General features: G+C 45.7%; 1 protein-coding gene across 1 annotated transcript in view; it reads right to left on the bottom strand.

Annotated features, from left to right (window-relative positions):
• Window positions 1–25,959, bottom strand: part of LOC115145353 (SH3-containing GRB2-like protein 3-interacting protein 1) — a 121,248-nt gene that overhangs the window by 26,295 nt on the left and 68,994 nt on the right. The window contains 11 exon segments of the mRNA XM_065003208.1: window positions 1,789–1,955; window positions 2,318–2,402; window positions 2,549–2,570; window positions 5,413–5,424; window positions 8,575–8,586; window positions 10,806–10,990; window positions 11,748–11,814; window positions 12,135–12,200; window positions 12,425–12,445; window positions 12,792–12,816; window positions 17,069–17,141. Of these exon segments, the coding sequence (XP_064859280.1) occupies window positions 1,789–1,955; window positions 2,318–2,402; window positions 2,549–2,570; window positions 5,413–5,424; window positions 8,575–8,586; window positions 10,806–10,990; window positions 11,748–11,814; window positions 12,135–12,200; window positions 12,425–12,445; window positions 12,792–12,816; window positions 17,069–17,141 (735 nt within the window).

The following is a 25,959-nucleotide window of genomic DNA, read 5'->3' as shown; positions in this document are numbered from 1 at the left end:
GTGTTTATTATAGTTAAGTCTATGATTTGATATTTGATAGAGCAGTCTGACTGAGGGGCGGTAGGCAGCAGCAGGCTCGTAATCGTCAAAGGAATATGGTTTAGAGAGAGTCGACGCGTTATAATTCCTGTAATAACTTGCGGCTGAACTTGAAAGGGGTTCCTTCTCCTTATTTTACCATTCATGTCTTGATCTACTTCAAATAAGGTCTGGGTTTCGTGCTTAAACCGCCTCTGCGTTTTGATACCCGTGTAAATCTCAATAAGATAAGGTAACGTTTGTCAACATGTTTTCATAAATCCACTCTACCATTTTTAAAAAATCTTCGCTTATATTTAGCCAATATTGATCATAGTTACCTTGTCCTATGGATATCTACACAGTTATAAAATTGGCAAGGTGGTGTAGGCCTACACGAAACACCGACCTTATTTTAATTAAGTGAATCTAAAAATATCCTATGGAATAAATGAATGAAGGAACCGCTTTTCAGATTTTGCAATAAGGTGTCATGGGAATTATGACTCGCACTTCGGTAGTCAATTCTTACCATGCCCATTATTAAAATATGATTTTCTGCATATAGAAATTACAGTTTTTGTTTTCAAAATTCATCACAGGTAACTTAAACTCTATTTTTATTCAAACAGTTGAGAGTATTTGTCTCTTAAGCAGACTCTTCAGTATCATTGTCACTTCAGAGCTGTGTGTGTGTTTTACAGATGGCAGAGAAAAGCAGAGCACCAGTGTGGGACTATTACATGGAATTGGCACCAGGGAAAGCAAGGTGTCTTATTTGTGATAAAGATGTAAGCATGGGGTCAGCAACGGCTAAATAAAAAAATACCATCAACCTGTGGAATCACCTTAAGGACACCCATCCAAAAGCCCATAATATGTATTATATTAAGTTAAAATAAGTGTTCATTGTTCATTCAGTATTGTTGCAATTGTCATTATTACAAAAATGTGTATGCATATATATATATATATAAAGGTAATACATATTATGGGCTTTATATATATATATATATATATATATATATATATAAATAATAAATAAATAAGCCGATTAATCGGTATTGGCTTTTTTTGACCTCCAATAATCGGTATAGGCTTTTTTTGTCCTCCAATAATCGGTATTGGCGTTGAAAAATCATAAACGGTCGACCTCTAATACATTACTGTATATTATAGCAATCTGGTGCCCGACAGAACAGTCGATGACATGGTACGCAACCATTGGTTGATGCATGCCATTATGAGCAGGGAAACGTGACCGTAATCTCTGTGCTCCCTAATGAGTCATCCTGTTTAGCTAGGCTAGTAGCTAACTAGATGGCTAGCTAGTAGATCCTTATGCTGCAGAGCTGTCTGACAAAATTACTACAAGTCCTACAACTATCAATTGTGTAGAGCTACTTCACGAACTGTCTCTATTCCTCTCGTTGTTGTGTACATTCCTCTCTCACGAGTCTGTCAGGGGCCTGGATAAACAGGGCAGGCAGTGGATTATGGGTATTGTAGTTCATTAGCATGTTTTCTGTGCTGAACTAAGTTGAATATTTTCCTGTTGAAAACTACAAATTCCTATAGCATCCCAGAGTTTGTTCTTGATCTGATTTCTCTCGCGCTTGCTTTGATTTATTTCTAGAGGAACGGCGAGTTGATCTCACAAAAAAAGAAGAAGAACTAAATGCAATTCAAGTAATGGAATCATTGTCGATGCTGGTTAAATCGCTCAGCACACACACACACACACACACACATCAAAGAAAGTTGATGTACCTTCAGTTTTCTGCTCTCCGAAGGCCGTCTCCAGCGGAGGCCCAAATAAGGCTGTTGTGTCCTCTGGTACTGGCGCTGCTTTCTTCTCTGGTACTGGCGCTGCTTTCTTCTCTGGTACTGGCGCTGCTTTCTTCTCTGGTACTGGTACTGCTGGGGCTCTCTTACTTCTGGGAGGGAGATAAAGCGGGACAGACAGACAGGGTTAGTAGGCATTCTCTGGTACTGTGGCTTTCTTACTGCTGGGGGATGGAGATAAGACAAGGATAGACAGGGGACAGCAGGACGAGTCAGACGATCAGTCTACCACAGAAACGAAGACAAACATGCTCCCGTCACCTCACTCAGAACACTACAACAAGAGATGTCATAAGGGGATGTAAAAGCGTTCGACTTGAAGTTACTAAATCAGTGACTGAATGTTGACAAGAGGTTCATGTAAAACTACGGATGTACAGACAAGTGCATGACTACACAGCCACAGCACCTGGGGCGAGTCTAACAGGTCAGTGGGCGACAGATAAAGACATACCTGGGAACTTGTAGCGCCGGGGCTGCCAATGTGGGGACCTCAATGGGTGCAGGACGTCTTGGCCGAGCCACCTGTATCTCTTCACCTGAGGAGAGATTCGTTCACAGTCGTTCACCTCAACTGACTCATCATAAACACCGAAACACATTGAAGCTAATCGGTGACTTGGCTTTTCACCTGAGGCGTTTAGCTTTAAACAACAAGACGAGAGGAGACAACTTAGATACTTACCAGAGTCCTTTGTCATCAACCCCTATAATAAAAACACATACATTTGAAAAAAGACCCAAAAAACACATTACATTTCACACTCAAATGACTCATATGGAAATATTAAAGCGTTTTAAAAAAATCCACGAGTCACACCGTGTTAATGTGCACATTAGATACAGTATTCCCAGGAGGGAGCCTATCCACTAGGTCAGAAAATGGTCTCTGTAGCCTAAGAATGAGATAATCGGATGAGAGCATTGGCTGGGCTGACTTAGCAACTGTCTCCACAGGGAAGTGGAGATCCACTAGGTCTGTTCTCTCTACCTCACGCAGGAATACTGTGGAACAATCGAGGAGCTATTGGCCATAACAGATGATGTGTCGAGATGCACTGTCCGAATCATGAAACAATATATTTCTGGAAAAGGTGTACTTATTGCAGAGTGAAATAAACATGCAGTTATGTACATTAATACAAATAATATATACTTTATAATATTTATTTATAATATATACTTTATAATGGCCCTTAGGATTTATAGACAAGCTAATTTGGGGCGGCAGGTAGCCTAGTGGTTAGAGCTTTGGGCCAGATCAAATCCCAGAGCTAACAAGGTAAAAATCTGTCGTTCTGCCCCTGAACACCCCGGGAGGCTGTCATTGTAAATAAGAATTTGTTCTTATCTGACTTGCCTAGTTAAATAAAAAAATAAAAAATAATAATATACACCGAGTGTACAAAACATTAAGAATACCTGCCTAATATTGAGTTTCATCCCCCATGGACTCTACAAGGTGTCGAAAGCAATCAACAGGGATGCTGGACTCCAATGATTCCCACAGTTGCATCATGTTGGCTGGAAGTCCTTTGGGTGGTGGACCATTCTTGATACACACGGAAAACCGTTGAGCATGAAAACCCCAACAAACAGCGTTGCAGTTCTTGACACAAACCGTTGCGCCTGGCGCCTACTGTACTACCATCGCCTGTCCAAAGACACTTCTCATCTTTTGTCTTGCCAATTCACCCCCTGAACGGCACACATACAGTACACCATCCATGTCTTAAGGCTTAAAAATCATTATTTACCCGGTCTCCTACCCTTCATCTACACTGACTGAAGTGGATTTAACAGGTGACATCAATAAGGGATCAAGGCTTTCACCCGGATTCACCTGTTCAGTCTATGTCATGGAAAAAGCAGGTGTTCCTAATGTTTTGTGCACTCAGTGCATAGTGGGAGTTCAGTGGGCACAGAAAGCTATCAGAGACAGATAGAAAGAGTAGGTCTTTGAAGCCTCGTGTAAAGCACGAAACATTATACACCCTGCACAAAATTGAGAGGGACAGATATATAATACAGATGAGATTGTGTAACGAGAGAGAGAGAGATACAGAAATATGGTGCGAGAAACAGAGAGAAACTCAGAGGTAAAGAGAGAGCGACAAGGAGAGAAAGAGGGAGCAGGGAGAGAAAAAGAGAGCGAGAGACCAAGACAGAGAGTGCTGCTTTTTAGTGACAATACAGTGCATGAAATAACTCTCAAAGAGACACGATAAGAAGGAAAATAGAGGGAGAAGGGAGGAGGGAGAGATGGAAGGAGAGAGAGAGAGAGAGAGAGAGAGAGAGAGGGAGAAGGGAGGAGGGAGAGTGTGAGATGGAAGGAGAGAGAGAGAGAGGGAGAGAGGGAGAAGGGGGAGTGTGAGATGGAAGGAGCGAGAGAGAGAGAGAGAGAGAGAGAGGGAGAGAGAGAGAGAGAGAGAGAGAGAGAGAGAGAGAGAGAGAGAGAGAGAGAGAGAGAGAGAGAGAGGAAGGAGAGAGAGAGAGAGAGAGAGAGAAGGAGGAGGGGGAGTGTGAGATGGAAGGAGCGAGAGAGAGAGAGGGAGAGAGAGGGAGAGACGGAGGGAGGGAGAGAAGGGAGGAGGAGAGTGTGAGATGGAAGGAGCGAGAGAGAGAGAGGGAGAAGGGGGGAGAGAGAGAGAGGGAGAAGGGAGGAGGGAGAGTGTGAGATGGAAGGAGAGAGAGAGAGAGGGAGAAGGGAGGAGGGGAGTGTGAGATGGAAGGAGCGATAGAGAGAGAGAGAGAGAGAGAGAGAGAGAGGGAGAAGGGAGAGAGAGAGAGAGAGAGAGAGGGAGAGAGAGATGGAGGAGAGAGAGAGAGAGAGAGAGAGAGAGAGAAGGGAGGAGGGAGAGAGTGAGATGGAAGGAGCTAGAGAGAGAGAGAGAGAGAGAGAGAGAGAGCGAGAGCGAGAGCGAGAGAGGGAGAGAGAAGGGAGGAGGGAGAGAGTGAGATGGAAAGGAGAGAGAGAGAGAGAGAGAGAGAGAGAGAAGGGAGGAGGGAGAGAGTGAGATGGAAGGAGCGAGAGAGAGAGAGGGAGAGAGAAGGGAGGAGGGAGAGAGTGAGATGGAAGGAGCGAGAGAGAGAGAGGGAGAGAGCAGCAGAGGAATCACTAGAATGCGGGGCTGAAGTGAGAGATCAAAGGGTCCCGCTGTCGACAGATGGGGTGAATCTCAAATGCCCTTTCTCAATTTCTTCAGTCGTGTCATCCCTTCTTCTACCCACCTCCTTAATATAATCAGGAGGAAGCAAGGAGACGGCGAAGACAGAGGATATGAGGAATCAAGGAAAGACTATTCAGATTCACCCAGGGACTTAAAAAGCCTAGTACAACAGGGACCATACTGTAGCAAATTAGCAATATTTTCCTGATCTGTTTCAACTGTCAACGCCACCTCAACCTTCTCCGCTCCACTCCTCCAGCAGGTCACAGGAAGCAGTACAGGAAGCAGTACAGGAAGCAGTACAGGAAGCATAGTGAGACAAAGCGTTGGTAATTTACCCCAGGCCCCAGGGACAGACACGGAATGGAGGGACACTTACCGGGCTACGTCTCTATGACCAGCAAAAAGGAAGAGAGAAGAGATACCTGGTCAGAGAGTGATGAATCAGTAAAGCACACCTCTCCAACATAATACATTTTTACACTCACAACACAACAGTTACACTCAGTCAGTTAGAACCAGTAGCCTACTTCTCCAAAAGGCCCAACCAGATTCATCACCATTAAATGTCTGTAGTGGAAATTCAGCTTAGTCATCTCCGCACCAGAGAGACAGAGTGGTAAAGAAAGGTACAGTACAGTGGTTTACTGTCATAGTGATGTCACGACGAGAGAACAATGAGCCAGATACTTCACAGGACTGTATCCATCTGAAGCATCTGTTCAGATCTTCTCACCACCAAATATGGTGAGGAGAGGAAATCCTGTGGCAGAAAGTGGGAGAAGTTAGAGCTAGATGAAAATATGCAAATACATGCTAGAACACCCAATGGGATCTCGGTAGCTCGTGCTTGGCTCTGCCCACAACGCTTAATTTGCTCCGGTTGGAAACGACACGCTATGGTCTATCTTGGGTTATTTATAAAAATGTTGGTATAGGGGCTCCGGCACTCAGCTGTAGACTACTTCCTGGTGGAAGGGGCAATGAGGCAGCAGTATTGTGTAAATGGAGCAATGACAGGTCAAGCGGAGGGCGGCAACATTTTTATAGGCCTGTGGTGCCATCATTAGCCGCGCAAGCCTGAGCCACAGCCTGAATGTGCTGCACAAGCAAGGACAGTTCCAATGGCAGCATGAGCCACAGCCTGAATGTGCTGCACAAGCAAGGACAGTTCCAATGGCAGCATGAGCCACAGCCTGAATGTGCTGCACAAGCAAGGACAGTTCCAATGGCAGCATGAGCCACAGCCTGAATGTGCTGCACAAGCAAGGACAGTTCCAATGGCAGCATGAGCCACAGCCTGAATGTGCTGCACAAGCAAGGACAGTTCCAATGGCAGCATGAGCCACAGCCTGAATGTGCTGCACAAGCAAGGACAGTTCCAATGGCAGCATGAGCCACAGCCTGAATGTGCTGCACAAGCAAGGACAGTTCCAATGGCAGCATGAGCCACAGCCTGAATGTGCTTTAAAATAGATCAACCACTGTCTCACATCTGATTACTTACAAGCACATGGGATAGCTAAAAATATGTTTGGCTACAATATGCTGTCCTAACATTCGAAAATGTTACCAAGGTGACATTGTCAAGAGTTAAAAAATTAAAATAAACTATAAACTTGTAGATCATTTTGGGTAGTCTTCACCACCCAATTCTACGTCTAGCTAAGATGTTTTGTGGTGGTAGAATCTGTATTTATGACATTTGAAATGTAAATTAGCTAGCTAGCACATCAGATAGCTAGTGTCTGTTTGCTGGCTGAACCAGTTTCAAATCAATCCATATGAAACTAAAGGAATGAATGCAAACATCAGTTCACACACTCAATGCTGAATACACCCGCTGCTAGCTAGCGTATTGAAGTTTTCGGCAATGCACAAATTAGTTTTCATGACAATCTGTTCTGGCGTGATTAGTGTGCGGAGTTCTACAACACAGCTGACTGCTCTCTGCGGTGTTATCGCGATGGCATGATGTTTCAAAGTAGCGAGGCACAGTGCAAAGTAGTAGTGATTAGTGTGCGGAGTTCTACAACACAGCTGACTGCTCTCTGCGGTGTTATCGCGATGGCATGATGTTTCAAAGTAGCGAGGCACAGTGCAAAGTAGTAGTGATTAGTGTGCGGAGGTCTACAACACAGCTGACTGCTCTCTGCGGTGTTATCGCGATGGCATGATGTTTCAAAGTAGCGAGGCACAGTGCAAAGTAGTAGTGATTAGTGTGCGGAGGTCTACAACACAGCTGACTGCTCTCTGCGGTGTTATCGCGATGGCATGATGTTTCAAAGTAGCGAGGCACAGTGCAAAGTAGTAGTGGCTACTACAAAGTAGCGAGGCCATAAAATACATGCGGATGTCTGAGAACAGTTCCAGAACTTTGGTGCAACTTCATCAACAAGCTACCGATTCAAACAAGCCTTCAATAGGCTGCTGGCGGAAGAAAGTTTGCTCAGCTGATCGAACATGGTTTGCGGTAGTAGCCAGTGTGCCATCTACCGAGAGCGGAGTGATTTTCAGAAGTAGGGATGAGTTCCACAGATCAGTTGAGGGACGGGCATCTCGTAGAAGTGATCTGACGTGAGACGCTGGGCCGCCGACTGACCGATCGACAAATCACCTTGCATCATAAATAACTATTCATAATAACTATTTGTCGATAAGTTAGCCAGTCACAATTTACCCATGATACATTATGGTTTTGATGCTCTTGAACACCGCTATCGAGATCAACCATGCATAATGGGAGTAAAAAGCAGAGAGCTGAGAAGGGCTTAAGAGGAGCACGGATGACTCATTCACGCGCACGAGTGAGCGTGATGATTCATCCGTGGGTGTGCGATCATGCATGGGTGTGTATGTCAATATGTTGAGAGAGAAATCACAGTCATCCACAACCCATAATGACTGATCCAATTGGCCCTGTCCTCTCCACTGTTCAGGGGACCTGCTGTGGCTTCATTCAGCTGTATCCTTTTCCATCTCCCTTTTCCATCTGCATCATTTTCTGCCCTTCCCCACCACCATTTCCCTTGTAATTCTTCCCATCGTTCTGTTTGTGTGGAATGCAACTGACTGACTGCTACAGCCTCAAATTAAACCTTACTCAGAGGAACTGAAATAAAAGCACACACACACACAGCTGAGCTGTTGTGTCTTAGCCGCTAGCCAAAAGGTGCATGGATATTATGAGAGAAAGCAGCCAGATTTCCATCTTATCGGAGGTCACTATACAGCAGCCTTCTTCGTGCTGGTACTGTGGTAGTCCCAAATCCCACAACCTTTGGTTCTCATTCAGAGCAACCTGTTCTCCACAAATCCTGGTTCACCTGAGTGTGTTGTATTTCTATTGCATATTTCTCTGACTCCATTACAATGGACCCACCAGGCATTCAATGTGACCCTTAGAGAGAAAAGTCAGTTTGCCGAATCACAAACAGAAAGGGAGAAAGCAGCCATGCAAGTGATCAAGTCATGCTAACAGAGAGACAGGAAGCGAGGAGAGAAAAATAAACCGACAACGAAATGCCAAGAACAAGCTTACCGGACTACTCCTCTACGGAAGTTAGCAGGTAGAGGGCGAAGAAAGGTAGAGACGGACAGAGGGAGGGGGCAGGACAAAGAAAGGGAGGGAGGAGAAAGGGGTAGAGAGGATACTATATGTTATCGTAGATCCACAATCACTGTACACACAAAATTGACTGACCAAACAAACATGCGTGCCAATAGTGTTCTACTCTGATTTACATAAGAGCCACAGAGCATAAGTATCCTCTATCTACCAATCGGTCTATCCATCTCACTTTCCACACCCATTCGTTCATCCATTTACAGTATATCGATAAGCGACTTTGATATCATAAGTGACTGGATGTTTAATCAATAGTGATAGTTGTTGAGTACAAGGGAAAATCTAAATGATACATCTACTGCGCCGTGGACAGAAATGCCCATGGGGAGGTTAATCTGCTCACACACACACACACACACACACACACACACACACACACACACACACACTTCCTCGGTCTCTCTTCTCTGTATTCTCAACAGCCACCCCCCTCTAAGAGCAACACATTCAACTTTAATACAGGGAGATCGAGGTCAAGGGAGATAAAGAGGGAGGAAGAGAGAGAGGTGAAGGGAGAAGGAGAGAGAGAAAATACAGGAGAGATCAAATGAGGGAGCAAGAGAATGCCAGGGAAGGAAATGTGGAAATAACCTCGCTGTTCGATTTAGCCTGTTAACCTTTGCTCTCTATCCCAGCTCTCTTTAGCCAATGTCCTGGTAACCGTTGCCAGGGCTACCTGGGAAAGCACACAGTTGCAATGGCGAGTGAGGGTCCACCACGTGACTCATGTTTAATTCATGACTGAGGTGAAAAGGTAGAAGTTCCAGCACTCTGGCCAGACTGGAGAGGTTTTAATAAATGGAGGAGATGCTAATTGGTACAGACTTAATCTGGAGAGTATAGGACAGAGCTGGCACTGCTTTCTATTCAGACGTGGGAGCTAGAACCGTTGCTTGGGGATACATCTCTATATTAAAGGACTTGAAAGACCTGGGGGTTAAATCCTTCTACGTTAAAGAGTCTCTCCTAGACCAATGGCACGTAGTCTCCAACCCAATCTGTCCCCTAACCTAGTACAGTGACAGACCTTTCTGGAACGAGGTTTTGACAATGGGTTTTAGGTGATAACTTGACCGTCAGTAAGGAGGACATAATACAATTCTCTATGACTGACTGGCCACCCTCAGAACCACACAGCCACTGTCTGCTATTATCCTGATCTAGATTGTCAAGTTCCTCTACACACAGAGAGAGCCATGTACACATTAAAACAACCAAACACCTGCTCACTGTTCCAGGTTAGTGAGCTAACGGCTAGCAAGCGGCTCTACAGCCAGTGGATGGATTAATTATTGAGTCTGTAGGGTTCTCGTATGACCAGAGTCTTCGCGTACGTACAGCATACATCACTGCCTCACTGTGAATACCCACTTTCCAGGCTGAATTATTTACACCAGGTATGACACTAGGGGAGGGTTGACGGGGGGTGGAGGGGGTTGGAAGGGAGGGGCCCCAGCCCAAAGAGAAACTCCTTAAACACCTCTCCCTCCCACTCCATCAACACCTCTCCCACCTTTGGATCACTCTGCTCATTTAAGGTTTTAAGTGATGTTTTTCAATTGAGCAGGTTTCAATCTCAATGGTTCTCATGAAGTTGTTGTCATTGTGGTGTAGGAACTCTCCAGTTTAAAGTGTATAATGAGACTCAATAACACAGTGTCCGTTGGTTTCTGTGGGCTGCTTAGAGACATCTGCCTTGGGTTAAACTCCACTCCAGTAATTGGTAGTCCACTGAGGTCACAGCAGAATGCTCAAGACCTGCCAGCCACCATTTCTCTCCCCAACATCCCTAGCATCAGCAATGTATTATGTAGTAGAGGGTAAACAAACCCCAGTGTCTCTCTCCTTAGTTCACTGTTACTCCCGGAATATTGATGGAATAAGCCTCTGAGACAATATAATTGGCTCACAGACAGGCATATAAAGTGGATTAATGAGGAGAAAACACATGCAGTGTGACAGAGAAACACGCAGAGACGGTAAGAAATGTGCTATGAATGTTGGAAATCATTTCTTCATGTGGAACAGAACAGCAAGCAGATACAACAATTCAAACACGTTCTAGAATACAGTATACAGTAACAGAAAATGACACCATGGCCCCCGGTGAGGGCAGAGCAGGGATGGCGGAGGGAGGGACTCACCAGAGGAGAAGGAGACAGAGCTATGTTGCCTATGGAGGCTTTGAGTTCATCTACTGAGGGGGCCAAACAGTTGGCACTTTCCGCTGGTAATGGTTTAATCTTGATCTTAAACTTTTTACGGTGGTCCTCCTCTCCCTCCGACTCGCTGGAGGAGAAGAAGTGTTCCTTGGGTGGTTTGGAGCCAGGTGGGTTGCCGTTAAAGACCGTAATCTTTTAATTGCTGAAGATCATAGGTCATTTACATTGTATTTCAAGGAGTAGGGTGATGTTGCCCCTAGACGGTGAGCTTAGGCCAGTTTAGCATTTCCCCCACTAAATGGTTAAGGTTAGGATTGTGGGAGGGGAAGCTGATCCTAGATCTGTACTTGGGGAAACTCTGTACTCCGGACCGTTTCTATATCTACAACTCTACCAAATACTAGATACTACAGCATACAACAGCTTCTAATCAGGAGACCGTAGAATCTCCTCACAGAACAGCAGGTTCCGAAAAGCCTGGCAAATCTCCAAGCAATATCAGTCTAATCAATATATGGTTGTTCTAGGCCATATGCCGTAAGCTGTTATTGAGTTGAAGTTAATACCCAGTTATTTCTCGGCTGCCTGTTTGTTATTGAGTTGAGATGAAATGATGCTCAACGGTCTCAATGTTGATTTGTACTCATAGGCTGTTCTGTGGTGGGCTGAATACAACATGTTTCTGATCTAGATAGACAGTCATTCACTAAGTCAATCATTGAGTCAGTCAGTCAAACAGTCAGTCAGACACAGACTCTACATGCAAAAAGCGAAGTGCTCATAATGTGACATACAAACTATAAGTCACCTGTGATTTGGTGGAACTATAGTCCTATAGGTATAGTATTAGGTGTAGGTGTACTATGTAGCGTGAAATAGTTCATATCTAGCTCCATTAGGGTGTAGCTAGTTGATAAAGGATATCTGATCCTGGCCCCTCCTCCTCGTCTGGCCTGAGACTGTAACCTTCATCGTCCACCGTAGGAGTGTTCTGAAACACACGAGCAACAGACACACCAACATCACACGCTGTGTTTACAACATGCGATCAGGGTTGGGCTCAATTCCATTTAAATTCTGTCAATTCAGTTTACTTCCTGAATGGATTGAATTGGATTTGACCTCAAACGATTGATTCTACATTAAACATGCACTCAGAATCTTTAGAAACGACAGTAGGAACAGTAACAGAAGGGTCAGAAGAGTATCTACTGTCCAAGACATATAGATCTTTGAGAGTATGCCAGTAACATAATCATAGGTTTGTTTTTTTATATGAGCTTGTTCAAAGGACGAATGCTGGTTCCATACATATCTGTCCCAGTCGATCTCTCCAGAGAATCCGTTGACAGCCGCGCCATTGGCTTTCTTCTGTGACTGAAAACAGAATGACACGATCACAATCAATTCCACCAATCAGGATCCTGATTGCTCAACTCATGCACTACTACGCTAAGTGATTGGCTACTCAATGCTACCGATACAGGAACTACGAACCCAATTAGTAACGATACACCTAAGGATTACCTAAGGTCTGGTAGAGTAGAGTCTATAGTAACTATATATCCTACACTAGAAGGGACTCCAATAGTGTTCAATACCGATTCAATCTCTTGGGGATCCTGGATGATGACAGTCGAGTCCACAATACAGAGAATACAAATACAATTAAATCAAATCATGTCAGGAAATTCAATACCTCACAAAACAGTTAAGTTCAACAATAGACTCATTTCATTTGATTCTGGAGTCATTAAAAAAAGAAGGGCCACCAATGTTACAGTGCTGATTCACCTAAAGGACTGAGCAGTACTAAACCGAGCTTGTAAAATAGGCAATCATGTCTTCACCTTCCAGCAATGACATTATTAAGCATCTTTATTGACAACACAATTCAATAATTTCACAGTTGAACAAGTCGACCAATTAATCCATTGGATAAAGCATGAATGATTTTGTGATACTTACACCCCCTTCTCTGTCAGGGGACCCCCTGTGAAAGAGATAGAGAGAAAGAGAAAAAAGGGGGGGGGAGTAGGGAGCAAAGAGAAAGTAAGGATCTTGAAATCCACTTTCCATATTTTCTCCTAACACTTAAGCACACTGCCAATTAGCAAAGCAGCTCACTGGAAAACCCGTCTGTAGGGGCTTTCTAATACCCTTTACAGACAGACTTTATGGCATGTTGCCTGTAAAAAAAAATATATATATAATCTGGCCAAAAAATGTTGAGCTCAATTCATACAGTCCTATTTTTACCACATTCCAGCCGGGATAAGCATTTTCAAAAGAATTGAATGGCATATTCTAATTATGTTACTGGTCTGTGCAGCTCGTATGCTACATGGCTACGCACATGAAATCAATAGCCATTTTGTTCATTTAAATTAAACAGACAAGACACACCTAAGCTACCTCGATCACAGTCAACACACATAGTAGGCTAAGAATAAAATAAAATATAACAGAATAAAATACAAATTATATTTTTCCCACTCAACTTGCGCCACGGCAACATGTGGAACTGCTGTCATATAGAAAAAATTACACTATATACAAAAGTATGTGGACACCCCTTCAAATGAGGGGATTCGGCTATGTCAGCCACACCCATTGCTGACAGGTGTATAAAATTGAGCACACACCCATGCAATCTCCATAGACACACATTGGCAAGTAGAATGGGCCGCACTGAAGAGCAACTTTCAACATGTCACCGTCATAGGATGCCACCTTTCCAATAAGTCAGTTCGTCAAATTCCTGCCCTGCTAGAGCTTCCCCGGTCAACTGGAAGTGCTGTTATTGTGAAGTGGAAACGTCTAGGAGTAACAAAAGCTCGGCCGCAAAGTGGTAAGCCACACAAGCTTACAGAACTTTACCGCCGAGTGCTGAAGCGCATAGCTCATATAAATCGTCTGTCCTCAGTTGTAACACTCACTATCGAGTTCCAAACTGCCTCAGGAAGCAACGTCAGCACAAGAAGTGTTCGCCAGGAGCTTCATGAAATGGGTTCCCATGGCCGAGCAGCCGGACACAAAAGCTTAAAGTAAAGCTGTAAAGCTTGCTGCCATTGGACTCTGGAGCAGTGGAAAGAGTTCTCTGGAGTGGTGGACGAATCTGGGTTTGGCGGATGCCAGGAGAACACAACCTGCTCCAATGCGTAGTGCCAATTGTAAAGTTTGGTGGAGGAGGAATAATGGTCTGGGACTGTTTTTCATGGTTCGGCCTAGGCCTCTCTTAGTTCCAGTGAAGGGCAATCTTAACGTTACAGCATGAAATTACATTATAGACGATTCTGTGCTTCCACCTTTGTGGCAACAGTTTGGTGTGTCAAAATTGGTGGAAGAACTTAATTGGCCTGCACAGAGCCCTGACCTCAACCCCATCAAACTGCGTTAATTCTGCCGGACCCCAGGAAGAGTAGTTGCTGCCTTGGCAGCAGCTAATGGGGATCCATAAAAAATACAAATACACCTCTGGGATGCATTGGAAAGCCGACTGCGAACCAGGCCTAATCGCCCAACATCAGTGCTGCTCTTGTGGCTGAATGGAAGCATGTTCCTGCAGCAATGTTCCAAAGGTGTGGAAAGCTTTCCCAGAATAGTAGAAGCTGTTATAGCATCAGATCAACTCCATATTAATATCCCATGATTTTGGAATGAGATGTTCGACGAGCTGGTGTCCACATACTTTTGGTCATGTAGTGTACAAGTACATTCGGAAAGTATTCAGACCACGTCACTTTTTCCACATTCCGTTACAGCCTTATTCTAAAATTGATTAAATACATTTTAAAAACTCATCAATTTACACACAATACCCAATAACATGAAAGTGAAAACAGATTTTTTTGCAAATGTATTAATTATTAAAAACAGAAATACGTTATTTACATAAGTATTCAGACCCTTTGCTATGAGACTCGAAATTGAGCTCAGGTGCATCCTGTTTCGTTTGATCATCCGTGAGATGTTTCTACAACATGACTGGCGTCCACCTGTGGTAAATTAAATTGATTGGAGATGATTTGGAAAGACACAAACCTGTCTATATAAGGTACCACAGTTGACAGTGCATGTCAGAGAAAAAAACCAAGCCATGAGGTCAAAGGAATTGTCCGTAGAGCTCCGAAACAGGATTGTGTCGAGGCACAGATCTGGGGAAGGGTACCAAACATTACTGCAGCATTGAAAGTCCCCAAGAACACATTAGCCTCCATCATTCTTAAATGGAAGAAGTTTGGAACCCCATAGAGCTGGCCGCCCGGCCAAACTCAGCAATCAGGGGAGAAGGGCCTTGATCAGGGAGGTGACCAAGAACCTGATGGTCACTCTGACAGAGCTCCAGAGTTCCTCTGTGGAGATGGGAGACCCTTACAGAATGACAACCATCTCTGCAGCACTCCACCAATCAGGCCTTTTTGGTAGAGTGGCCAGAGGGAAGCGACTCCTCAGTAAAAGGCACATGACAGCCCACTTGGAGTTTTCCAAAAGGACTCACAGACCATGAGAAACAAGATTCTCTGGTCTAATGAAACTAAGATTGAACTCTTTGGCCTGAATGATAAGTGTCAAGTCTGGAGGAAACCAGGCACCACTCAGCACCTGGCCAAAACCATCCCTATGGTGAAGCATGGTGGTGGCAGCATCATGCTGTGGGAATGTTTTCCAGCGGAAGGGACTGGGAGACTAGTAAGGATAGAGGGAAAGATGATCTGCGCAAAGTATAGAGAGATCCTTGACGAAAACCTGCTTCAGAGCACTCAAGAGCTCAGACTTGTGCGAAGGTTCACCTTCCAACAGGACAACGCAGGAGTGACTTCGGGACAAGTCTCTGAATGTCCTTGAGTGGCCCAGCCAGACATGAACCCGATCGAACATGTCTATAGCGACCTGAAAATAGCTGTGCAGCGAGGTTCCCCATCCAATGATGAATGGATGCTTCAACAAAGTACTGAGTAAAGAGTCTGAATACATTTTTTTGCAAAACAAAATTAAAACCCGTTTTTGCTTTGTTATTATGGGGTATTGTGTGTAGATTGATGTGTGGGGGAAAAAACATCTTAATCCATTTTAGAATAAGGTAAGTAAACATAAGTAACATAACAAAATGTAGAAAATTGAAAGGGTCTGAATACTTTCCTAATGCACTGTATATTTTGAAACAGAGGCCAAGGCTTTTCTACTCTCACTTCCTTCCCTGTGTTAGGGAGCAAGTGTGGGATCATACTTATATTGAGAGTATCTTCATCACGATACCGATAGAAAACAACCACCGCAGGCTTTCGGAGTTGCTTTTACACAACGAAGCAAACATAATAGGCCTACATTTGATTCACAATACATTTTTGCATCCATAATGTTTCTGATCAGCGATAGATGAACTATACCACCTCCACCTGTTTGCTCAAATCAGAGAATTACGCAAATATACAGACGGAGATTCAGTTAAACAACATCACATTGATTGATTAAGACAAGTCACAGGCTTTTGGTCGGGAGTAGGCTAATAAGCCACTGCGAGTGAAGAGCAAAAATAATCCCCTTGTTAAACTACTGTACATAACACGCTGGCGAAGTGTTCTGATCTGTGCTAACAAATGATCCAATTAGACCAGATGATCATGAGCACACACACACACACACACACACACACACACACACACACACACACACACACACACACACACACACACACACACACACACACACACACACACACACACACACACACACACACACACACACACACACACACACACACACAGTGTTGTAGTGGAGGGTAATACCACTACATCACTGGGCACAAACACTTGCATGCACACACACACAGCAACAGGTTCATACCCGCCTATCAGATGTCCTGAATCAAAATGAAAAGCCATCGTGCATGGATGCACATACAACCCAGTGAGGGGAATCGGTACTTCCCAAACAGCATTAGAGAAAACACTAGGTCCAGGTCGTGATTGATCACAGTGCTGAGCCTTGAAGCCAGAGTTACAGGCAGTTTCACAGAGGCATGGGCACAGCCATACAGCTGGCCAAGACAACAGTCCTCGGGTGAGTGGATATTATGGCTCAAACTGTAGAGCTCCTCAGGGGGAACGTAAACGTCCAGGGTCAACAGAACCTCAATGTCCTCGATGGAACGTCACAGCCAGTGGAATCATATTTGGGTGACAGTCGTGTATATGGATTTACGAGTGTGTGTGTGTGTGCGCAAGTTAGACTGGTAGACTTACGTTGAGTCATTGTCCTTGTCTCCCTTCTCTTTCTTCCGTATCCCGAAGGCCTTCCTGGTACGCTTTTTCAATCCTGAGGAGAAACCAGAGGAGAGAGACAGTTTAGTGTGTTAACAGATCAAACGCAGTCTCACACACACAGTCACACACAATCAACAGGCAGCAGCATCAAAGAGCAAAAGTCAGAAACTCCCAGCTGTGAGCCGTGTGTGTGTGTTTATATCAAAAGGTGTCTAGGTATTGTATGTGCGTGAACTTGAGCATATTCATGTTTGTGTATACACATAGTGCATGTGTGTGTCTGTATGTATAGTGTGTGTGTGTCCATCTGTGTGTATTCATAGAGTTCGAGCCAGGTTAAGCTCTCCAGCGTCAGAACAGAGGCCCAGATCTATGGTCCGGTGGATCAAAGGTGAGCTTTTCATCTATTATTTAGTAGAAGAGCACTCTGTGAAGGCTAACACTATCGCGCTGTGAAGGCTAATATTCGTTCACATCTCAAATGGTGCTCATGGCCAATGCAGATGGATGCCTTTCTGTTGATCATCGATCTGTCAAGGCCCCCTCCCCTGATACGGACACTACCATTAGTACTGAGTCTAAATTCAGACTTTACCCAGTCTAAATCAATACACTGGACCATCAACAGAAATAACTCATGGTATAGCCAATGAGTAGGGAGGAATCTGGCACCTACCTCTGCCTATACTTTATCCTCACTTAATATTTTACAGAGTACAACAGAGCATGGCTGATAAGATAATTGCCTTCACAGCAGAGAAACATTTCTCAGTAAACACAAATCAAGAGTATTCTGCTTCAAGAGATCTGTAACTTGCCGTGATATTAGACTATTAAAACACGAAGTCAGAAGGGAAGCTAACTTTGTTGCTCTCCAAATTCAGTCCTCCGCAGACCAAAGAGACTGGAGCCGACTGAAATGACTTGGAACAGAATATTGAAGCAGCACCGTAAAGATTACGTTCCAACAGCAGCCTGAAATTGGCATGATTTCTTTGGGCCATATTAACATTCCAATGTTCCATTCTTACCCAAAATGAAGGCCCAGTTATCTCCCTGCATTTCTGGTCCCAGTATTCAAGCCTCGTCATTCTCTCATGTCTCTCGGTCTGTCGTCTCACGCCTCTACGGTACCTCTCAAACTACAGTGTGACTGACGCGCACTGGTGGACCCAGAGCCTTGAGGTGGGTGTCTGCGCGAAGCAGCCTTGAACACCCACACACACACACACACACACACTGTGTCTTTATCCCTAGCCTCTATGTCAGCGCTTGAATTCAACACTGGTGGCTCAACTCATGAATTAAAAACAAATGCGATGGTTGACGAACGGAGAATCAACACAGCACAGGGAGGAGGAAGCCTATCGCCATGCAATCTCCTCAAGCAGTCTAAACACGCCTCGTCTGTAGCATGCAAATTAAACTACCAGTCCAAGAGATACGCGACAAGAGTCAAAATATCTGTTTCTCTTGCTCTTCCTCCTCAGATATACAGTCATCTTAGGTAAGTCTCTGCCTATATCGGTACATACCTGTCCTTGTCTGTCTACAAGCGCTGTGGAGACCTGTCACTACCTACCTACCTGTCTCAGCTGCCTCTGTCCTTCTGGGTGTCTGTCAGTACCTGCCTCTGTCACAGCCTCTGTCCCCGCTGGGTTTGTGGTTGCTTGTCGCAGCCTGACCCTACATGGAACCAAAAAGGGTTCTCCTGGGGACAGCCGAAGAACCATGTCGGAACCCTTTTTTCTAAGAGTGTAGTAGGCCTATGGGTAGTGGGTACTTGCCACTGCCTCACCCTGCCCTGACTAGAGGGGTTTGCTTCTGTGGGTACCCGTCGAAACCCAAATGAGAAATCGATCGGGAGAGGCCTGCTATCATTGACCCTGCTAACATATTCCCCTCTGCATCCTCAGGGCTCAGCCACATAACTCTAATACCCTGGTGCAGTGGAGCTGTATACACACACGCACAGGAAGCATAGTAAGTGTCACATATATAGTATCAGTGACTCACACACAGCAAGACCACCACCACTGTAATAATGGCGCCGGAGAAGGCGGCAGACGTTTTACATGTCCCCAACCGATTGTATTTAAAAAAAAAAATGTATTAGCGGTTTTTGTAACTTATTTTTAAAAATAAATTGTACATAATGTTGCTGCTACCATCTCTTATGACCGAAAATAACTTCTGGACAGCAGGACTGCGATTACTCACCACGGACTGGCAGAATCCTTTTTTTCCTTTAACGAGTCTGACGAGCCCAACGCGAACAATATACTGCTTTCTCAGGAACAGGCCCAGATCCCCGTGATTTGCGTGAAGAGGAGGCAGAGAAAAAAGGGCCAAAGGGCAGGCTGCCTTCTGAGAATTCGTAGACGATCGAATAAACCCCCACTTCCTTCACTTCTGCAAGCAAACGTGCAATCTGGAGAATAAAATAGATGACCTACGAGCAAAGTTAAACTACCAACGGGACATTCAAAACTGTAATATCGTATGCTTCACGGAGTCATGGCTGAACGACGACACTATCAACATACAGCTGGCTGGTTATACGCTGTACAGGCAGGATAGAACAGCGGCGTCTGGTAAGACAAGGAGCGGGGGACTATGCAGATTTGTAAATAACAGCTGGGGAACGATATATAAGGAAGTCTCGAGCTATTGCTCACCTGAGGTAGAGTATCTCATGATAAGCTGTAGACCACACTATCTACCTAGAGAGTTTTCATCTGTATTCTTCGTAGCTGTTTACATACGACCACAGTCAGAGGCACTAAGACAGTATTGAATGAGCTGTATTCCACCATAAGCAAACAAGAAAAACGTTCACCCAGAGGCGGCGCTCCTAGAAGTGGGGACTTTTTTAATGCAGGTAAACTTAAATTACCAAATTTCTATCTGCATGTTAAACGTGCAAACAGTGGGGGGAAAAAAAAACTCTGGACCACCTTTACTCCACACACAGAGACACATACAAAGCACTCCCTTGACCAACATTTGGCAAATCTGACCATAATTATATCCTCCTGAGTCCTGCTTACAAGCAAAAAATTAAAGCAGGAAGCACCAGTGACTTGGTCAATAAAAAAAGTGGTCAGATGAAGCAGATGCTAAACTACAGGATGATTTTGCTAGCACGGACTGGAATATAATCCGAGATTCCTTCGATGGCATTGAGGAGTACACCACATCAGTCATTGGCTTCATCATGTGACGACCCTCCCACTCTGTCTTCTGTATTCTCTCTTTGTTCTTGTTTCCTTTTTAGGATGCTGGTGGGCGGAGTTGGGAGGGTCGTCAGCTACATGGGAAACACCTGGGCCCGGTGTCTCCCAGGATAAATACACCACTTCCCCATTCATGGAAGAGACTCTCTCCATGCAGACACCTGGGCCCGGTGTCTCCCAGGATAAATACACCACTTCCCCATTCATGGAAGAGACTCTCTCCATGCAGACACCTGGGCCCGGTGTCTCCCAGGATAAATACACCACTTCCCCATTCATGGAAGAGACTCTCTCAATGCAGACACCTGGGCCCGGTGTCTCCCAGGATAAATACACCACTTCCCCATTCATGGAAGAGACTCTCTCCATGCAGACACCTGGGCCCGGTGTCTCCCAGGATAAATACACCACTTCCCCATTCATGGAAGAGACTCTCTCCATGCAGACACCTGGGCCCGGTGTCTCCCAGGATAAATACACCACTTCCCCATTCATGGAAGAGACTCTCTCCATGCAGACACCTGGGCCCGGTGTCTCCCAGGATAAATACACCACTTCCCCATTCATGGAAGAGACTCTCTCCATGCAGACACCTGGGCCCGGTGTCTCCCAGGATAAATACACCACTTCCCCATTCATGGAGGAGACTCTCTCCATGCAGACACCTGGGCCCGGTGTCTCCCAGGATAAATACACCACTTCCCCATTCATGGAAGAGACTCTCTCCATGCAGACACCTGGGCCCGGTGTCTCCCAGGATAAATACACCACTTCCCCATTCATGGAAGAGACTCTCTCCATGCAGACACCTGGGCCCGGTGTCTCCCAGGATAAATACACCACTTCCCCATTCATGGAGGAGACTCTCCATGCAGACACCTGGGCCCGGTGTCTCCCAGGATAAATACACCACTTCCCCATTCATGGAAGAGACTCTCTCCATGCAGACACCTGGGCCCGGTGTCTCCCAGGATAAATACACCACTTCCCCATTCATGGAAGAGACTCTCTCCATGCAGACACCTGGGCCCGGTGTCTCCCAGGATAAATACACCACTTCCCCATTCATGGAAGAGACTCTCTCCATGCAGACACCTGGGCCCGGTGTCTCCCAGGATAAATACACCACTTCCCCATTCATGGAAGAGACTCTCTCCATGCAGACACCTGGGCCCGGTGTCTCCCAGGATAAATACACCACTTCCCCATTCATGGAGGAGACTCTCTCCATGCAGACACCTGGGCCCGGTGTCTCCCAGGATAAATACACCACTCCCCATTCATGGAAGAGACTCTCTCCATGCAGACACCTGGGCCCGGTGTCTCCCAGGATAAATACACCACTTCCCCATTCATGGAAGAGACTCTCTCCATGCAGACACCTGGGCCCGGTGTCTCCCAGGATAAATACACCACTCCCCATTCATGGAAGAGACTCTCTCCATGCAGACACCTGGGCCCGGTGTCTCCCAGGATAAATACACCACTTCCCCATTCATGGAAGAGACTCTCTCCATGCAGACACCTGGGCCCGGTGTCTCCCAGGATAAATACACCACTTCCCCATTCATGGAGGAGACTCTCTCCATGCAGACACCTGGGCCCGGTGTCTCCCAGGATAAATACACCACTTCCCCATTCATGGAAGAGACTCTCTCCATGCAGACACCTGGGCCCGGTGTCTCCCAGGATAAATACACCACTTCCCCATTCATGGAGGAGACTCTCTCCATGCAGACACCTGGGCCCGGTGTCTCCCAGGATAAATACACCACTTCCCCATTCATGGAAGAGACTCTCTCCATGCAGACACCTGGGCCCGGTGTCTCCCAGGATAAATACACCACTTCCCCATTCATGGAAGAGACTCTCTCCATGCAGACACCTGGGCCCGGTGTCTCCCAGGATAAATACACCACTTCCCCATTCATGGAGGAGACTCTCTCCATGCAGACACCTGGGCCCGGTGTCTCCCAGGATAAATACACCACTTCCCCATTCATGGAAGAGACTCTCTCCATGCAGACACCTGGGCCCGGTGTCTCCCAGGATAAATACACCACTTCCCCATTCATGGAAGAGACTCTCCATGCAGACACCTGGGCCCGGTGTCTCCCAGGATAAATACACCACTTCCCCATTCATGGAAGAGACTCTCTCCATGCAGACACCTGGGCCCGGTGTCTCCCAGGATAAATACACCACTTCCCCATTCATGGAAGAGACTCTCTCCATGCAGACACCTGGGCCCGGTGTCTCCCAGGATAAATACACCACTTCCCCATTCATGGAGGAGACTCTCTCCATGCAGACACCTGGGCCCGGTGTCTCCCAGGATAAATACACCACTCCCCATTCATGGAAGAGACTCTCTCCATGCAGACACCTGGGCCCGGTGTCTCCCAGGATAAATACACCACTTCCCCATTCATGGAAGAGACTCTCTCCATGCAGACACCTGGGCCCGGTGTCTCCCAGGATAAATACACCACTTCCCCATTCATGGAGGAGACTCTCTCCATGCAGACACCTGGGCCCGGTGTCTCCCAGGATAAATACACCACTTCCCCATTCATGGAAGAGACTCTCTCCATGCAGACACCTGGGCCCGGTGTCTCCCAGGATAAATACACCACTTCCCCATTCATGGAGGAGACTCTCTCCATGCAGACACCTGGGCCCGGTGTCTCCCAGGATAAATACACCACTTCCCCATTCATGGAGGAGACTCTCTCCATGCAGACACCTGGGCCTGGTGTCTCCCAGGATAAATACACCACTTCCCCATTCATGGAAGAGACACGCTCCATGCAGACACATTTATAGATTTTGTTGTGTATCTTGGTGGCTTTTGGTTGTTTGCTTTGGCACCTTTCAAAACCCTGCATTATCACATTCATGCATGCAAAACACTCACTTACACTAATGATTACACACACCACTGTATATTGTACTTACATATACTTTATTTAATAAATATGTTTTGTTACTCCTTATCTCCACGTGGTCTCCCTTTTGTTACGGGCTTTGAGTCGGTTCGTGACAAGTGGGAGCTCATCCGGGATCTTTGAACGTATTGGTTTGGGAGAACGTCGAGGTAATGTTAAATTCTGTACGTGTTTGGTTTGCATATTGTGTTTGAGTTTGATGGGCCCAGTATTGGTTGCCTTTGTTGTTTGTTTGCTGCTTTGGAGATAATGGTTAGTTTCCAGGCCCTGCCCAGCCTTGTTCTACTTTCTGTTGGGACATCGGTCTGAGGAGGTGAGTAAATCGGCTGTGTACCTCGGTGGGAGATTTGGGTAGGGTAGTGGAACTTGCTACCCGGAGCTATAGCCTTTTTCCCCTGATAGGCTTAGCGACGCGTTTCATTTTTGGAATATGTTGGGCATGGATAATGTTTGTTATTTTTGTGTGGTGTCTGTGGACTGAGCAGTTGTATCCGTTGCTTGGTGGAATTTTCCAGCATGCTGGGGTGTTTTATTTCCTTGCCAGTGGGCTACAGTGCGTAAAAATCCGCACGAAGCCTAGGGTTGAGTTATTGTAGGTTTTGGGGAAGCTCCGTATCTCATCTCTATTCTGTGGTGCTCAGGGTGATTGTCATTTCTCTGGTTGTGGTCTGATGTGCTCAGCAGAGAGGTTGAGCAAGATCATTTACTTATGACTATGGCGTCTTATGTAGATGAGTTCATTCGCTTTCCATCAGAGGAAATGTTAGGATTATGTACTAAAGAACAGCTGTTGAAGATCGCTGAACACTACAAGGTTGACTGATTGAAATGAGTGAAATTCTGTTACGTTAGGAAGTGACTATGAATCGTTGGGAGTTGTAGTTCAAATTAAGGACCCTGATGTTCTTTTCTTTGAAGTTTGTAGCTGATGCGGTCTTTTGTGCCCTGTTCCTGAATGTTTATGTGGCTGACCATTGTTTGGTGTTGTCATGTTCTGTCTTTCCTGTCTGTTCCCTCCCGGTCTTGTGTTCTTCTTCTTTCCTCTTAAATGTTGCTTCCTGTCTGCAAAAGGTTGCTGAGGTCTGGGGAGGAGGAGGTTGGTTGGGGCAAGTGGAAGTGTGAACACGTAACCCCTCATCCATTTGGGGACGCAGAGGCTGTCTCAAATTGGAGACGCAGAGGCTGTGTCAATTTGGGGACGCAGAGGCTGTGTCAATTTAGGGACGCAGAGTCAGGTCAGATGTGGTAGGGCTTGCCAACATTACAGACTACAAAGAGAAGCACAGCCGAGAGCTGCCAAACAAGCTACCAGACAAGCTAAACTATTTCTATGCTTGCTTCGAGGCAAATGGCACTGAAACATGCATGAGAGCACCAGCTGTTCCGGAAGACCTTTAAACATGTCAACATTCACAAGGCCTCAGGGCCAGACGGATTACCAGGACATGTACTGCAAGCATGCGCTAACCAACTGGCAAGTGTCTTCACTGACATTTTCAACGTTTCCCTGTCTGAGTCTGTAATACCAACATGTTTTAAGCAGACCACCATAGTGCCTGTGCCGCCCAAGAACACTAAGGTAACCTGCCTAAATGACGACCGACCTCCGTAGCACTCACGTCTGTAGCCATGAAGTGCTTGTCATGGCTCACATCAACACCATTATCCCAGAAACCCTAGACACACACCAGTTTTCATACCGCCCCAACAGATTCACAGATGATGCACTCCACACTGCCCTTTCCCACCTGGACAAAAGAAACACCTATGTGAGAATGCTATTCATCGACTACAGCTCAGCATTCAACACTATAGTGCCCTCAAAGCTCATCAATAAGCTAAGGACCCTGGGACTAAACACCTCCCTCTGCAACTGGATCCCGGACTTCCTGACGGGCCGCCCCAGGTGGTAAGGGTAGGTAACAACACATCCGCCACGCTGATCCTCAACACAGAGGCCCCTCAGGGGTGCGTGCTCAGCCCCCTCCTGTACTCCCTGTTCACTCATGACTGCACTGCCAGGCACGACTCCAACACCATTAAGTTTGCCGATGACACAACAGAGGTAGGCCTGATACCAACAACGACGAGACAGTCTATAGGGAGGAGGTCAGAGACCTAGCTGTGTGGTGCCAGGACAACAACCTCAACCTCTGGTTATGGGCTCGTAAGTTTTTCACTGTAAGGTTACACCTGTTGTATTCGGCGAATGTGACTAATACAATTGGATTTGAACCATAGAAATAGTGACCACAACAACTTTGTTCTTCTCGTTCTCTCTCTAAACGCATTTACTCTACAAACTCGGTCATAACTCTATTTACTGCAATACGCATCTACTGCCAAAATGCAGTCCTCTGACATTGGGATTGACAACACATGAAGGCCTCCCTCGCCATGCGTAGGGGTTAATTAGTGGATATGAAAATAACAGAGTGCCTGGTTAGTGGATGCTATTTAACGACTGTAATGGCTTCCGTACCAGAGCTAGCAGAAGTGCTAACGTCATTAGTGGTCTCTCTTAAAGACACAGTAATGTAATAGAAGGAAAGGCCACAGAAACTCCCAGATGATAAGAGAGCAGGAGCGCCACTATGGATGACATCTGGGCCAATGAGAGGGAGGAGAAAATACACTGCAAAACAATCATTTCTCTGAATTCCATCGTCTTTGTTATGTCGCCTTT

Source organism: Oncorhynchus nerka, linkage group LG17 (genome assembly GCF_034236695.1).
Source record: "Oncorhynchus nerka isolate Pitt River linkage group LG17, Oner_Uvic_2.0, whole genome shotgun sequence".
In the NCBI taxonomy this organism is placed as follows: Eukaryota; Metazoa; Chordata; class Actinopteri; order Salmoniformes; family Salmonidae; genus Oncorhynchus; species Oncorhynchus nerka.
The sequence above is the reverse complement of the archived record's forward strand: the minus strand, read 5'-3'. Positions and strand labels throughout refer to the sequence as shown.